The sequence below is a fragment of the Haliotis asinina genome, chromosome 8 (genome assembly GCF_037392515.1).
Source record: "Haliotis asinina isolate JCU_RB_2024 chromosome 8, JCU_Hal_asi_v2, whole genome shotgun sequence".
Lineage (NCBI taxonomy): Eukaryota > Metazoa > Mollusca > Gastropoda > Lepetellida > Haliotidae > Haliotis > Haliotis asinina.
Window position 1 is genome coordinate 19,029,053 of NC_090287.1, and position 13,430 is coordinate 19,042,482.

The 13,430-nt window shown below is 36.2% G+C and overlaps 1 protein-coding gene across 2 annotated transcripts in view; it reads right to left on the reverse strand.

The window, feature by feature from the left end:
- LOC137293899 (chromatin-remodeling ATPase INO80-like) overlaps positions 1-13,430 on the reverse strand; it is a 66,754-nt gene that overhangs the window by 12,856 nt on the left and 40,468 nt on the right. For both annotated transcript variants that reach the window (XM_067824701.1, XM_067824702.1), the window contains exons 29-30: positions 8,933-9,060; positions 383-550 (exon numbers count right to left, since the gene is read on the reverse strand). In XM_067824701.1, coding sequence (XP_067680802.1) covers positions 383-550; positions 8,933-9,060 — 296 coding nt within the window. The remainder of the gene's footprint in view (positions 1-382; positions 551-8,932; positions 9,061-13,430) is intronic.

Consider the following 13,430-nt stretch of genomic DNA (forward strand, 5'->3'; position numbering starts at 1 on the left):
ATGAGTCAATTTATCCAAACATGGTGAGGAAAGATTGAGAAATTTTGTTCCTTTACACAAAGCTCTGCAATTACTGTATACTACTAAACAATGGCTGGAAGCATGAACAATGATGAAATAAAATGACACACAATCAATCATGTTATATACACACTTGAGATCATAAAAGCAAGCATTGCAACAAATGTGTACCTCATTAAATGGATATTTTAAGAAAATAATCTCAAGATTAAATTTTTTGAGGTAATAATGTGGAACTATCATTGCCTAAATTGATATGATCCCAAAGAAGTGATCAAACATAAAGCAATGCAGTCTAAGGGGAATAACTCCACCTGGACAGACCATATCCCTACACAACAAACTGCAATGCTACACTTACAGTATCAGCTGCAGTGAGGTTGATTCCCAGCCCTCCAGCTCTTGTACTCAGAAGAAAAACAAAGATGTCAGATCGATTTTGGAAGTCTGCTACCATGTCACGCCTCTCAGAGATCTTTGACGATCCATCCAAACGCATGTAGGTGTGCTTACGGTACCACATGTACTCCTGAAACAAAACAAGACTGGTAATGTGGAACTATCATCCATGCTTCTCTACAATGCACAGTAATGACAATTTGATCCAACCTCAACACTCCATCCATTAAAAGCAGGTTTGTTTTGCTTTAAAGGTCACACGCAAACAGAAAATCAAACATAATTAAAACACATTTATCACTTATTCATGACATATAATATACATTGCTGCTTTTAAAAAAACAAATAAACAAAATTCTAAGCGTACAATCGCGATTCAAAAGTGCAATATTTTGTACTTGGGCTTACTTCCCGCGAAACGAAGCCCTTGGGAGACCGAACCCAGTTATAGCGGGTGGATGTGCACTCAAGTGTAGCGACGGCTTCTGATTGGCTGTTTCATTTGCTGATATGCTGAGGGTTCATTGTGTGTACAGAAAGATGATCTGTTTGATGGGTATTTTAGAAGTATAGCGAGTCACAAGAAAGTAAGATTCTTTATGGATAACAACTTCTTTTTGTGTACTTGATGCGTTGTTTCAGTATGGATTCATATACTGTTGTCAAACAAAATCATACACACTATAAGAAGTCGTTATCCATGAAGAATGTATATAGAGGTGTTGGGTTTTGAAAATACATGTTCTCTGAATCTGCACTCAATTCAATCCAAAATAATGTCAGTAGAGATGGTAAACTACTGGGTGGCTGGAATCTGTCATTCGTCCAAGTACAAAGCAGGACTTGAAACTGACAAGAGTTTGCACCAGTCAGATCCAGTCATCCGAAAAAAGTGAATGTAGTTTGTTTGCAACCCCACAGACATAAAAACATGTCATGTGTATCACATGTGTCTAATTACATAATGTGGCAGAGATGGGACTCGGGTGCACAAGTCATAAATCAACTTATTTTCTTTATGTCGTATAGTCTGATAGGTGTTAAGTTCAAATTGCACGTGGTCAATGATTGAAGTTGTGTACTGCATGTTGCCTTTAGCAGACAGGCAGGCAGACATATAGGTATGAATAAACCAGACACTGAGCTTTCTCTGTGACAGAGACTGCTTACCACAATCAACAAATTTTTTTACGTAAGGAGTAGATTATTTACTTGTTTGTGTACACAACCAAGATTAGACTACTGCTCACGACCTCAGACGCTGGGCATGCATACTGTTTCAAGCTCCGTGAAGAACCTATTCACTGCGTCTGCATGATGGACGCAGCGCAGCACAGCTGTTGAAACCAGTTTTTCCCCCAGCGCTGGGGGGAATTTAGTGAAACGTTTGAACTCCGATTTCGCGGGCTTTTTTTTATCGTGTTTTTTCCAACTTTATAGGTTGAATTGGCATTTTTTATGATTTGTTTCGGTAAGTGCATCCCGAAAGGTACCTGAATCTGCAAAGATGTGTTTTACGTTGCATGTGACCTTTAAATCACACACAGAGTATGGAGTGTGACAACAATAGAATAATTAGCATCATGAGCATCAGTCTACACAACTGTGAAACAATGATAGCCATCAGCAAGTCTAATGACCAGGGTGTTCTTGTACAACACAACCTTAGCTATAGACTACCATAAGTCCATTTTAAAGTATGGGAGTTACGATCACTTGTGCTAAGATCGTTTCGTACAATTAGCACCCTGAGTTTCCTTTCACAAAGCACAGGCGTTATGGTTAACCTTAGTAAAGGTTGGTTCACAAAACAAGCCCCTGATAATATTCATTTACTCTAACAACAAACTAGTCGCCTCTAATCAGTCCCTCCTGGATTCCGCGATTCCGTGGTTGCAGAAAAAATTCGGAATTTACCTTACCATGCAGAAAAATGTCTGGCCTGTGGAAAATGCATTTGCATACAGAATCCGTGCAGAATTTGTCACTTTTCTGTCATGGAATTTGCTCATTTTAAAAACTGAGTGAAAACTGACTGTCAGCCGAAACGAAAAGTAGAGCTAATGTCAAAAGTAGGGTTGGTTACACATAAAAAAGACTGACATATTTATTGTGACAACATTTTCAAAGGACTGACATATTTATTGTGACAACATTTTCAAAATAATCATGATTAAAGATACTTCATTAATAAAGCAAGTTTTAGGCATTTTTCAAATATTATTAGATGAATTTCACTGCAATGACATTCTCAAAATCGATCATTCTGAAAATTGAAATTATTTCAGATTTCTTTTAGGTATAAAATTGTCTGCATGAAACCAGAAGTTACAATTAAGAGGAAAGAAATAACATGGTTAATTTTCAAACACAGAAAAAGGGTGGGTGCTTTGTCACTAAAGATGTGAGGTGTACTGTTGACATATCTTTATAGCTGTGTTTAAGAATTAAACTATGATTGTCTGTATAATGTTTTTGTTGTTTTTTCTAAATGTTTTAGCTGCAGTATGTTTTGCAGAATACTGAAAAGTGGGGTCCAGAATTTGCTTAAATTTGCCATGGAATTCTTAAAAATTTGCCGCGGAATCCAGGAGGGACTGTGTAAAAGAGGCATTCTGACTGTAAAACTTACCCGGACCTTCTAGGGTGAAAACTTCTGAACAGATCACGCAGTTGAAAGTTCAGAATTGCAATTAACACTATTTATTGATTACACTGAAAGTTACTGCCTATATAAATTGTCACTTATCTCCTCACTACACAATTCATACACATTTTCTCAAATTCTATGGTCAAAGTAGACCCTTTCACAGACTTCCAATAAGTCAATATTTGCCATAACCTTCTTTTTCATTTTGTAAATCAGAGTAAGCAGGCCAGGACTTGAACTTAAAATTTAATCACAATAAATTGTATATGCTTAAGGCATATGTTTTCCCTTTGAAGAACCTGTCGTATCACTCATAGATGTGTCAATCTTGTACTTTATGATGGCAGGTGTTAATGTTGGCTGCATCTACAGGTAGAAAAAGAACACAAAAGAAATGATCTGATATGACTGACATGTCCTCAACTTGGTGGCAGATAAGGGAAAATGTTCTCTTCTGCAGGAGAGGGACCAAAGCCTTTGAATTTTGCTTCAAACAATGTTTTTGTTTTTTTTCGATGTCACTATGTCATTTTAATTTTTTTTACCTAAAAAGTCAAGATATAACGTTTCAAAAAACCTTGAACACATTTTAGAGCATTTTGTTTTCATCTCTAGAACATCAAGCCTTACTGGTGAGTGCAGCGTTGAGCAAACCAATCCAGTCCGAGAATAGCAATAGCAGTTCCACCTCTGCCCGCCAGCATTTTAAAGAACTGCTAATTCAATTTCATTGCCAAATTCAAACAGTTGGTCTCTGGGTCCAAATGTGTAGTAACTTGCATCAACTTCTTTATTTGTGCATCAAGGCATGTGAAAGAAACAATATACACAGTAAATTGCCAGTAAGTAGATTTTCTTTCTGTACGAATAACAACAGAGGTTTAAATTTTCTAAAAATAAGAAAATATGTTTAAATCTGAAATCATTTTGTTACGTTTGGCATCTGGTCGAATCCAGCTGAACCCCATTTCTCCTAATAATTTCCAACTTCCTGTCCTGAAAATCCTAATCAGCTGCCTCTGAAAATTCACACTTAGACTCAACATTGCTCAGCTGGCATCTCTTCCTCATTACAGCTTTATGAAAAATTCAGAAAAAATGGGTGTGGTCTGTTATTGGACCATACTATCAATATGCAGGGCAGTTACTTTCACTTCCAATAAATGATTTGTCAAATGAGTGCAAAGATGCAAAAACTATTAACTACATAAAATTCATTCTGATGTGAAAGCTACAACTTTAAAAAAAAACAAAAAGAAATTTTATCTTTTTAACCTTTCAAAACATGACAGTTGAACTCCAAGAAAGAAAAAGCTGTTTAATGTTACATTCTCTGAATGTAATTAATGAGAATAAGTAGAGAACACAAGAAATAACATTCTCCAATTATATTCAACTTTGAAACTCAACCTTCCATTTTTGATGAGGTTATGTCCTGCTTGCTGATACTTCCAATAGACTTTGAAACCTGAGGAAACTGTCTTAACTAAAACCCCTAGAAGTGTGTGTGTAAACACAAGAGAAATAAATGTATTTCCGTCAATTGATCTATCACCAGTCTCACACCCACCAAGCCCCAAGGGCTCCACCTGGTGGTGAATGTCACAATACAGGTCACAGCCAGGTGATTACTTGGACAGGGGAGTAGGCTGTGGGGGTCACCATGGGGTGGCCATGTGACCCCTTGGGTATCCTAGGGTGTGTTTACCTGGTCCCTGCCCCCAACACTACAGCCACCCACCTGTAGAACACCTGGCCTTGCATGAGGGGCAGGTGTCGACTTAGGGTGTGAACACATTAATAAACATCATGACATGGATTAAGTAAGCAAAATAACAATTTTATACTTGATGATCTGAAAGAAGACCTTATTTATCTAGACAAGACATTTAAATGGATGACCAAATAAAAGCCAATAAGATTCAAGAAAAAAAATATAGAAGGGTTTGAAAATCTACAAACCTTACCAGTTCAATATCATTTTAATATAGTCATATACAGAGTTTGATCAAGTTCGAATACCATGCATTCTAAAGATCAAATGCAGCCATCTGTCAAGACCAGAAAAATATTTTCTCATAAAATTAATTGATTTAATTATAAGCACAATATTCATCTGTTTTATTTTGCAAATTATCATTTTACTTTGTCACTACCTGGACTGCAGCCAAAAATTGGAAAGAAAAAAGGAAAAAAAAAAAAGAATGACAATTCAATTTGTCAAAATGTTGCCATGCTTGGACAGGGCAAACAAATACTTATAAAACGCCAAAAGCCAAATATGGAATGAAATTTGCCCAATTAAACTCATGTTACTGACAAGGACAGATGGCAAGTCTCTTGAAGAACACTGTAAATATGAGAAAAAGCTTAATAGAGTCTGTGCCTGACAATCCCAAAACCTAATCAGGCCTAAGAGGGCATAGTGACCCACAGATCCGGGTGTTTTTTCCAGGAATTCTAATGAACTTGGACCAATGAGTCAGGGACACTGGGGTATTAATCTTCATGACATGTCGGCCTGACCTGCAGTAAGTTCTATAATTGCCTGATTCATCCATAAATGTTGGTATCACTCCCAGTTCACAATCTCGGCTCATTATAGCAACTTAAACAGATTGATTCTGAAGCTAAGCTTATCAAACATTCATACTGAAATAAAAGATAACGGTTTTATTGAGTTTGGTTTATTAATCATTCAACGAGAAATAAAGACGTATTTTCACTATAATAAATGAATCCATGATAAGGACATCTACGTTAATAACTAAACTAGGATACACATTAATTGTTATATGTGTCATAAAATGTATTAATATCTGAACTGATTTAGTGCATTTAATGCTCTGAGATATTATGACTAAAATTGATGGACATGATTGAAGTAGACCTATCAGCCTATTTTCCAAAAATGTAAAAAATGTAAAAAAAAGAGAATAAGTTGGAATGTTGGAATGTGTTTCAAGCTTTGTTTTCCTACTTTCAAAATGATTAAATATGATAATTATAAACAGTAATTGCAAAAGTGTTGTTTACATTAATCAAGTTTTCTACCAGAAAGACATTACTCCATGTGATCAACAACCCTCATGTCTGAGGGCACATGTAGCCAATGAGGACAGTGTGACTATGGGCATCCACCATCTGCCTGACCATGCTGTCATTATCATCAATATCAGGGGGACAATGTGTAATCAGACAACACAGTTGTTGTCAATTGAGTGAACACTCTCAACAAGAATCAATGACACACCCAGGTCGCTGTAACCTCCAGAGCAAAGGAAAAATGTGAAACATAAATAACATTAATGAATTCAGAAAGAACAGTGAAGATGGGAATCTTCATCTTCACAATCTACAATTATCTTCATGAACAGAGCCGTAATATATGATTTTACTTGCTAAACTCATCTTGTCTAATAGAAAAGGTAGGCACTCGAGTTGGTTGTTGACATTATTAGACATTTGATATTTTACCAAACAGCTGGGACTCTTAGCTCCAAGATTGTACATGCAAGATACTATTCTTGTCTAAAGCTCAACCTGTCAACAGTCTATCTGTCCTTGTTATTATCTTAACTTAATCCAATAAGGTTTTACTTTAACAAACTCACATGAGGCAAAGTGAAACTACCAAAATGGTTTGCATTCTTAAGTGGCAGTACACATGAAAGCCTATTTTTCAAATCCTGTTTAATCAACCCTTGAACTTTGAGTAAATGATCACCAAGTAATTAGCTTTCTTAATTTTGACAGCAATTTCAGCGTTGATTTTCTGAATTTTCATAGCTATGTGTTTTGAATTGGTAACCTGTCATGTACAAAAATTAAGCTTGTCATCGTGTTAAAGTGGGAGTCGATCATTCCTTGATAAAATTAACCACACCTTTGTTCCTAGCTTACAGTGTCTTTAAACGCATTTGATTACCATCATAACAGCTATGTTAAACGAAACTAGCTCATGAACAAAATGTGCCTTTGACAATGCCCAAAAGGGCCGACATCTCAATTCTTAACTAAAGCAAAAAAGGCATTCCAACATGCAAGGCTTCACTACTTCATAGTTTAACACATACATTAAAAATCAAGTGGTGATAATTCAGTTTGGAAAAGGGCACTGCCGAGAGTCACTGTCTCCCATATTTTCAACTTTGTTCCACCTGTACTGTAATGCTGCAGGCTAAATAAAGGAAGTCTAGACCTTCCACAGGTGCTAAATTTTCTATCTCAGTTGAGCCCATTATCAACATAAATGTAGCTGTTTTAATTAAAATAGGAAACTGTCTATATTTTCAGACTTATCATAAGTTTAAGAGTAAGTGAGTTTAAGCTGCTTTTAGCAATATTCCTGCAATGTCACAGCTCGGGCCACCAGAAATGGACTTTACATAAGTTTAGAAGTGAGTGAGTGAGCGAACAAGTTTACCCTGATTTAAGCAACATTCCAGCAATATCACAGTGAGGGACACCAGAAGTGGGCTTATAAAGGTGTAAGAAACAGTGATGCCATCTGGAGTCAAAGAGTGAAGACCAGTGCAGATACAGCTTGCTTGTCAGTGACAAGAAATTGTGTTCTGGTGAGATAAACAGTAACAAAACAAAGATAAAATCATTTGTTGTCTGACACATACATTCAGCCTTGTGCTGTTTGACTTTCTGCATAAAATAAGACATGTCAAACTGCTATGCTAGGGTCACAGAGTCACAAAAAACCCTTCCACCTTTGTGGTCACCACCTGACGTGTTTCTATGACCTGTGCTGAGATTTCTGTTGCACTGAAAGCCCTTCCTGTTGAGGAAGTACCAATAATGATAGGTTTACAGGGCCTTATTACATGGCTAACTACCCGCTTCCAGTGGCTGGTAACCCAACCAGGGTCTTAGAGGCCATAATGGGCTGTGCCTTTACCATTGAGAGATGGGCTGACAAAAGGCCCATTGGTGTGATAGACAGTGAGTGTCCTGGGATGACTGTAAGGGCAGACATACAGCAATATTACACCCAGCATGTTCCTCACTCACATCTATACATGCTGCCACCATGGGCTGCTGCTCTGTCTTTTCTTTTCATGTCAAGCGGAAATCAGTATTTTCCATTTACATCTATTGTTTGTGGTTATCTGGTGATCTTGATGCCTGTCATATCTCATTCAATCTGAACCTGATGAGATGAAGCTTGTCAAATTCATACTGAAAGTCACTACGGAATGATAACCAGGGTCATGGAATGGATTTGCAGTTTTCTGTTTGACAGAGGCTGGCAGTTTAATTCCTTCCCTTACAAATCACTGAACCACTGATGCAGTTAATTGTAAGATCACTTTCTGCTCGTCTCATGTGACTGTCCTAACTCGCAACAGTGAAAGATGTGGCTGATTCTGATGACATCAGAACTCGCCACCAGTCACGATGCAAAAATTCCTAATATGATCTACACTAAAATATTTTCAAAGGTTTCCACAGAACTGTTATTGCAAAACATGGTGCTCATTTAAAGAAACAATAAAATACCTATAAACAAACAAACAAACAAACAAACAAACAAACAAACAAATAAAATCACTCACTATGGTTGCATACATTAGAAAAGGATAACAGATATTATGTTACAAACCCCGATTAACACTGATTCTAGTCAGTAAGTGTTGGGTGTTTAAACTTTTCCATAAAGAGGTTAGCAAAATTTTTTTCAGTTCTGTCACAGTGCTATAAGTGGTAAACTGAACCCTTCCACCTTTACCACCTTCATTACTGCCCAGTGGTTATTTCTTCTGGTACATTGTGTAACCCTTGAATTAAATAAGCATGTCTGTTATGCAAGAATGCACAATTCCTACCAATACAAGTCATGTCAGTACTCACCTCCAGCAAGTCAATCATTCTGGTCATCTGGGAGTAGATGAGGACTCTGTGGCCATCTCTCTTCAGCCGCTGTAGCAGAGTATCAAGCACCGTAACCTTGCCTGCATCGGATACAAGGCTCTCTTTGTCTGAGAGAAAAACAAGAAAATAACTTTATACATGTATATAGACAAGGATTGAAAAGAAGATCAAGAACACTTTGATTCTCTCATATGAATAATCTTTCATGACAATAACAGAATCAAGTGATGTTAATTTCTGTTGAAGAGTGTTTGTGTGTCTGCATAAACAAATGATTTCTTTAGGTGCATGAGCATTAAACAAATCAAAAAGACTTCAGATATTTGTGATGGTCAAAAGTCTTTTATGATTTTCTTTTTTTTCTGTTAGGCAGAAATTTAAAATGTAGTAATTTTGGGGGCAATGATTTGTATTTCATTATGTCCAACTATATTTTATTACACAGAAACTTCCAAAGGCTAAATGTCTTGTGTGGCACTGATGGTTTGCATGTAATTCATTGAAGACAAATACAAAATACAAAAACTCCAGATGAAGTTTTTTTTGTGTATGTGTTCAAAACAGAAATTTTACTGTTACTTTCTGCCCATTTTCAAAACGTATGCTTTTCCTGCAATTAATATGCTTTCAGCCACCATAAAGCTGATTTTATTGAAAGGAAACTGTCAATGCCATGCCTTTCAAATTTGCAACAGATTTCAGTTTATCACCCATTTGAATTAAACAAGCATTAATCTCTAATGAGAATCATAATTGCAAATTTCTTAATTTTGTTTTGCCTGGCTCCATGTGGAAGCTCCCAGCAGCCCTACACATGTCCCTGTTTATCGGCTCGTGTCAGAACGGCTAAGCAGACAGACTCAATTGCAGCAATTATAAAATCAGTGCCAGCTCTGCCAAAAACAAGGGGGATTTGAGAGTGTGTTTATCGACATAATTTAGTCATATAAACTACATACATGCACACATGAAGACACTTTGTCTTCATACAGATTACTTAATCATGAAAAGGTACCTCACAAAAAAATTCTGGTGACAACAAACTATAGATTGAAACTGTGGAACAGTCATAGTTTTCAAACTTCTTGAAACTTCACTGCTCAGATCTGATTAATGATGATCAGCTGATAAACCGGATACAAACATACAATTCCCTACTGTTACTACCACTATAGTATTAATCCTCAATAATAATGAATGATTGACAGTTTAGTTTTATGTTGCTTTTGCCAATATTCCAACAACACCGAGGCAATGAAGACCAAAAAAAGGGCTTCACACATTGTACCAGAGATGCCAACCCTTATTTAGCTAATCAGTATTTAGTCACAAAACTGATGCAAAAAATGAGTACTTTTGGACCAAAATAAGTGAAACATTTTCCAAGAATTGTCATAAAAAATATTAAATACACAGATATTCTAAGAACTTCTTACTAACCTAAATCAGTGTTAAGCATCCACAGATAGCTTGATAGTGAATAACGTGGTTGAAATCTTTTGTGTATGGTACATTGGGTATTTGATAACTTAATTTAAAATGTTTTCTTAAAAATTTATATACTTTTACAGCTGCTGTAATTCTGTATTTTGTGTTAGTTTTTATTGTAACAACTACAATAAAATCATTTGGGTTGGCATCTCTGATTGTACCCATGTGGGAAATTGAACCCAGGTTTTGGGGTTGATGTACAAAAGCTTCAAGACTAGACTAACCCACTTGAGAAAATATAATGATTAGTATTAAGTCAGGATCATGTGATGTTGATCATTTTTATCTGTTCTGTAAATATCCTTAACAGTTTTATCCTCAACAGTTTTTGTGAAATACTGGAAGAAATGCCTTGTTTTATTCTATCCACAACCTTGTAAGCTTACAACAATACTGGCATCTATCAAAATGTACTCTCTTCATGCAAACAAGGAACTGCTTACCAATGCAAACACAAATGCCGAGCGTGATATACAATGGCAGTTAAAACTAACTTCTTAAGACCTAAATTACACAAAAAACACTTCAAGGTCTAAATGATATGCATGAAACCAAACATAAAGGCCAAAAAATTACCTGAGTATCTTTTGAGTGATTTGTTTGTGCATAGCGAAAAACTCAAGTGCAGGGCAAAAACCAAATGGCCATTAATGTATTGGATAAAACTTTTGATGTGCTGGGATACTACTAAACAGTTTAGTTTTCTATGGAAACATGTCACATTAATGACATTGTTTAGGTCATCAGTAATCTTAAATATTCCATAAACAAACGCTACACCTCTAAAATGCGCTCAGAAAGCATTTCTTGAACAAATTACCTTCAACTAACTACTTCAACTTGTCAAAACAAATAGACAGGTTTTTTAAAGGGCATGCAGGTTGCCACATCTAAACACTGGAGATCGTGTTGAATTTAGTTGGATGATCGAAGGATTACAGATAGGTTTGACCACAGCCACTTGTAAACTGTTGGGCAGATGGTGTGGTTGAACATCAGTTTTTAATAATACTAAAAGTTAGGAGTGAAAAGAAAACAACATACTTCAAACATATTAGACACAAACACTGGCTCAGACCAAGACGACAAATGTTATCATAGCTAATCTTTTACGTAAACTATCAGCCAAAAGAAGCAATAAACACACAATGGCCTCACTCACTGTCTGGAGACAACCACTTTAATATGTTTAATGGTCGACCCAAAACAATGCATCAGGGATAAAGCACACTCAGATTAATATGCATACTCTGTGAAATATCCCATTTTAAAAAATCTATTTTATGAATTCATCCAAAACAAGGGAATGGCGTTTGACTGTTTGTGTTAAAAGCTATTCATTTCTGGGAATTATGAAGAAATAATTTTCAGCTACCAGAAACGTTTGTGCATAATATTTCAGACTGAAAGGGTAAAATGAAACTGCAATGTGAGCTATGTAAATACTTCTGTTTAATAAAGATACCCTGCTAACAAAATCCCAAAACGAAGTTGGTTTTTTATGCCGACTATACATAATGAAAAACAATCTTTATCCTTTTTACATATTCCTTAGCTTCCATTGACAGCAGATAAAGGCCACCCGCTGGTCAATCTCCATGACATACTTTTGAAGGTCAAAATAAAAGCAAAAGATCAATTCCTTGTGGGTGTTCCAGAGATCTAAAAACAAAATCTTTACCCTTTGCAGATTTTTATCACTGAAAATTGACTTCCACATAAGAAATGGCTCGTGAAATTGAGCAGTAGCTCCATGGATTTATTGTTAAAATGAAATTGCATGACAATACCTTGCAGACCAATTTCTTTATATCACTGGTAACCATGACTACATCACATTTTAAATTTCTCTACCATTGAAGATGGTGAGCAACTGTTTTCTCACTCCAGGTACAGGTTATTACTGTTTACAAACTCTATAAATTAGAAGAATTTTAGGACATAAATGAAACTTTCACATCTTTGGTAAACAATATGAACACTGGTCAATAAATGTTTAACACTCCTCAATTTCATTTAATAACAGTGAGATCGTCACTCGTAGCTATGTTCCTGCAGGGCAGGGAGGTGGGACCAAATCCATGGTCATCACTGACTTGAGGGGCCAAAAAACACCAGCAAACGTTACCTCATATATGACCCAGAGAGACTGCAGAAAGAAACTCCCCAATAGAACATGGAACTATGCTTAAATTTTTAGGACACTCCTTAAGACGGAAGGTGGATAACCAGATATTTTTTAGAAGATGGGCTCAAGGAGGAAATACTAACAGTGGGCCAGCTTTATTTCACAAATGGCAATGGTCTCCTGTTTATACTCTATGGTGTATAATGATGTTAATAAAGACCAATAATCAACAGAAACAGGAAATGCATGCATTATCAATACTATCATGTCCTGATCTGGGAACACCTCACAGGGTTTACCCTTAAGATATTTGATAGCTCCTGGCAACAAAACTGTCAATATTGGTACAGGGATAACCGGGGACAAGATCTCAAAGTCCATCTGTCTGTCAGTTGGCCCACATCCCCTGCAGTGTTCCACAGGAGAGACCTTAGTCTGCTCAATTAAACATACTATTTTCCCTTCCGATTAGCGTTTACTGTAATGCTTTAGCTCCAAATGAAGCAAGTCTAGTTGTTTCACTAATTCACCCAGGCTGCTTTTCAGTCAAAACATAGTTGATAGTTTCTATCAAAACTGATTACTTTCAGAGACAAAGCATGACCCTGGAATAACCCAAGTGTGGGTAACTAGCCGATGGGTGATAAATGTAAAATGGGACAGGAATTAAGATGTGAACGAATTCAAGATTTTGGCATGGACTCAAAATTTTGATGATACATTTAGATTTAACAGTCAATACTAAAATCAAATATTCTTAATGTATAGGGACAAATGAAAAAAAAAAAAATTTAAATACCAATTATGAACTGGATGTTCAATTACTATTAAAATGGATTTGCTAATTTCCCATTGCCC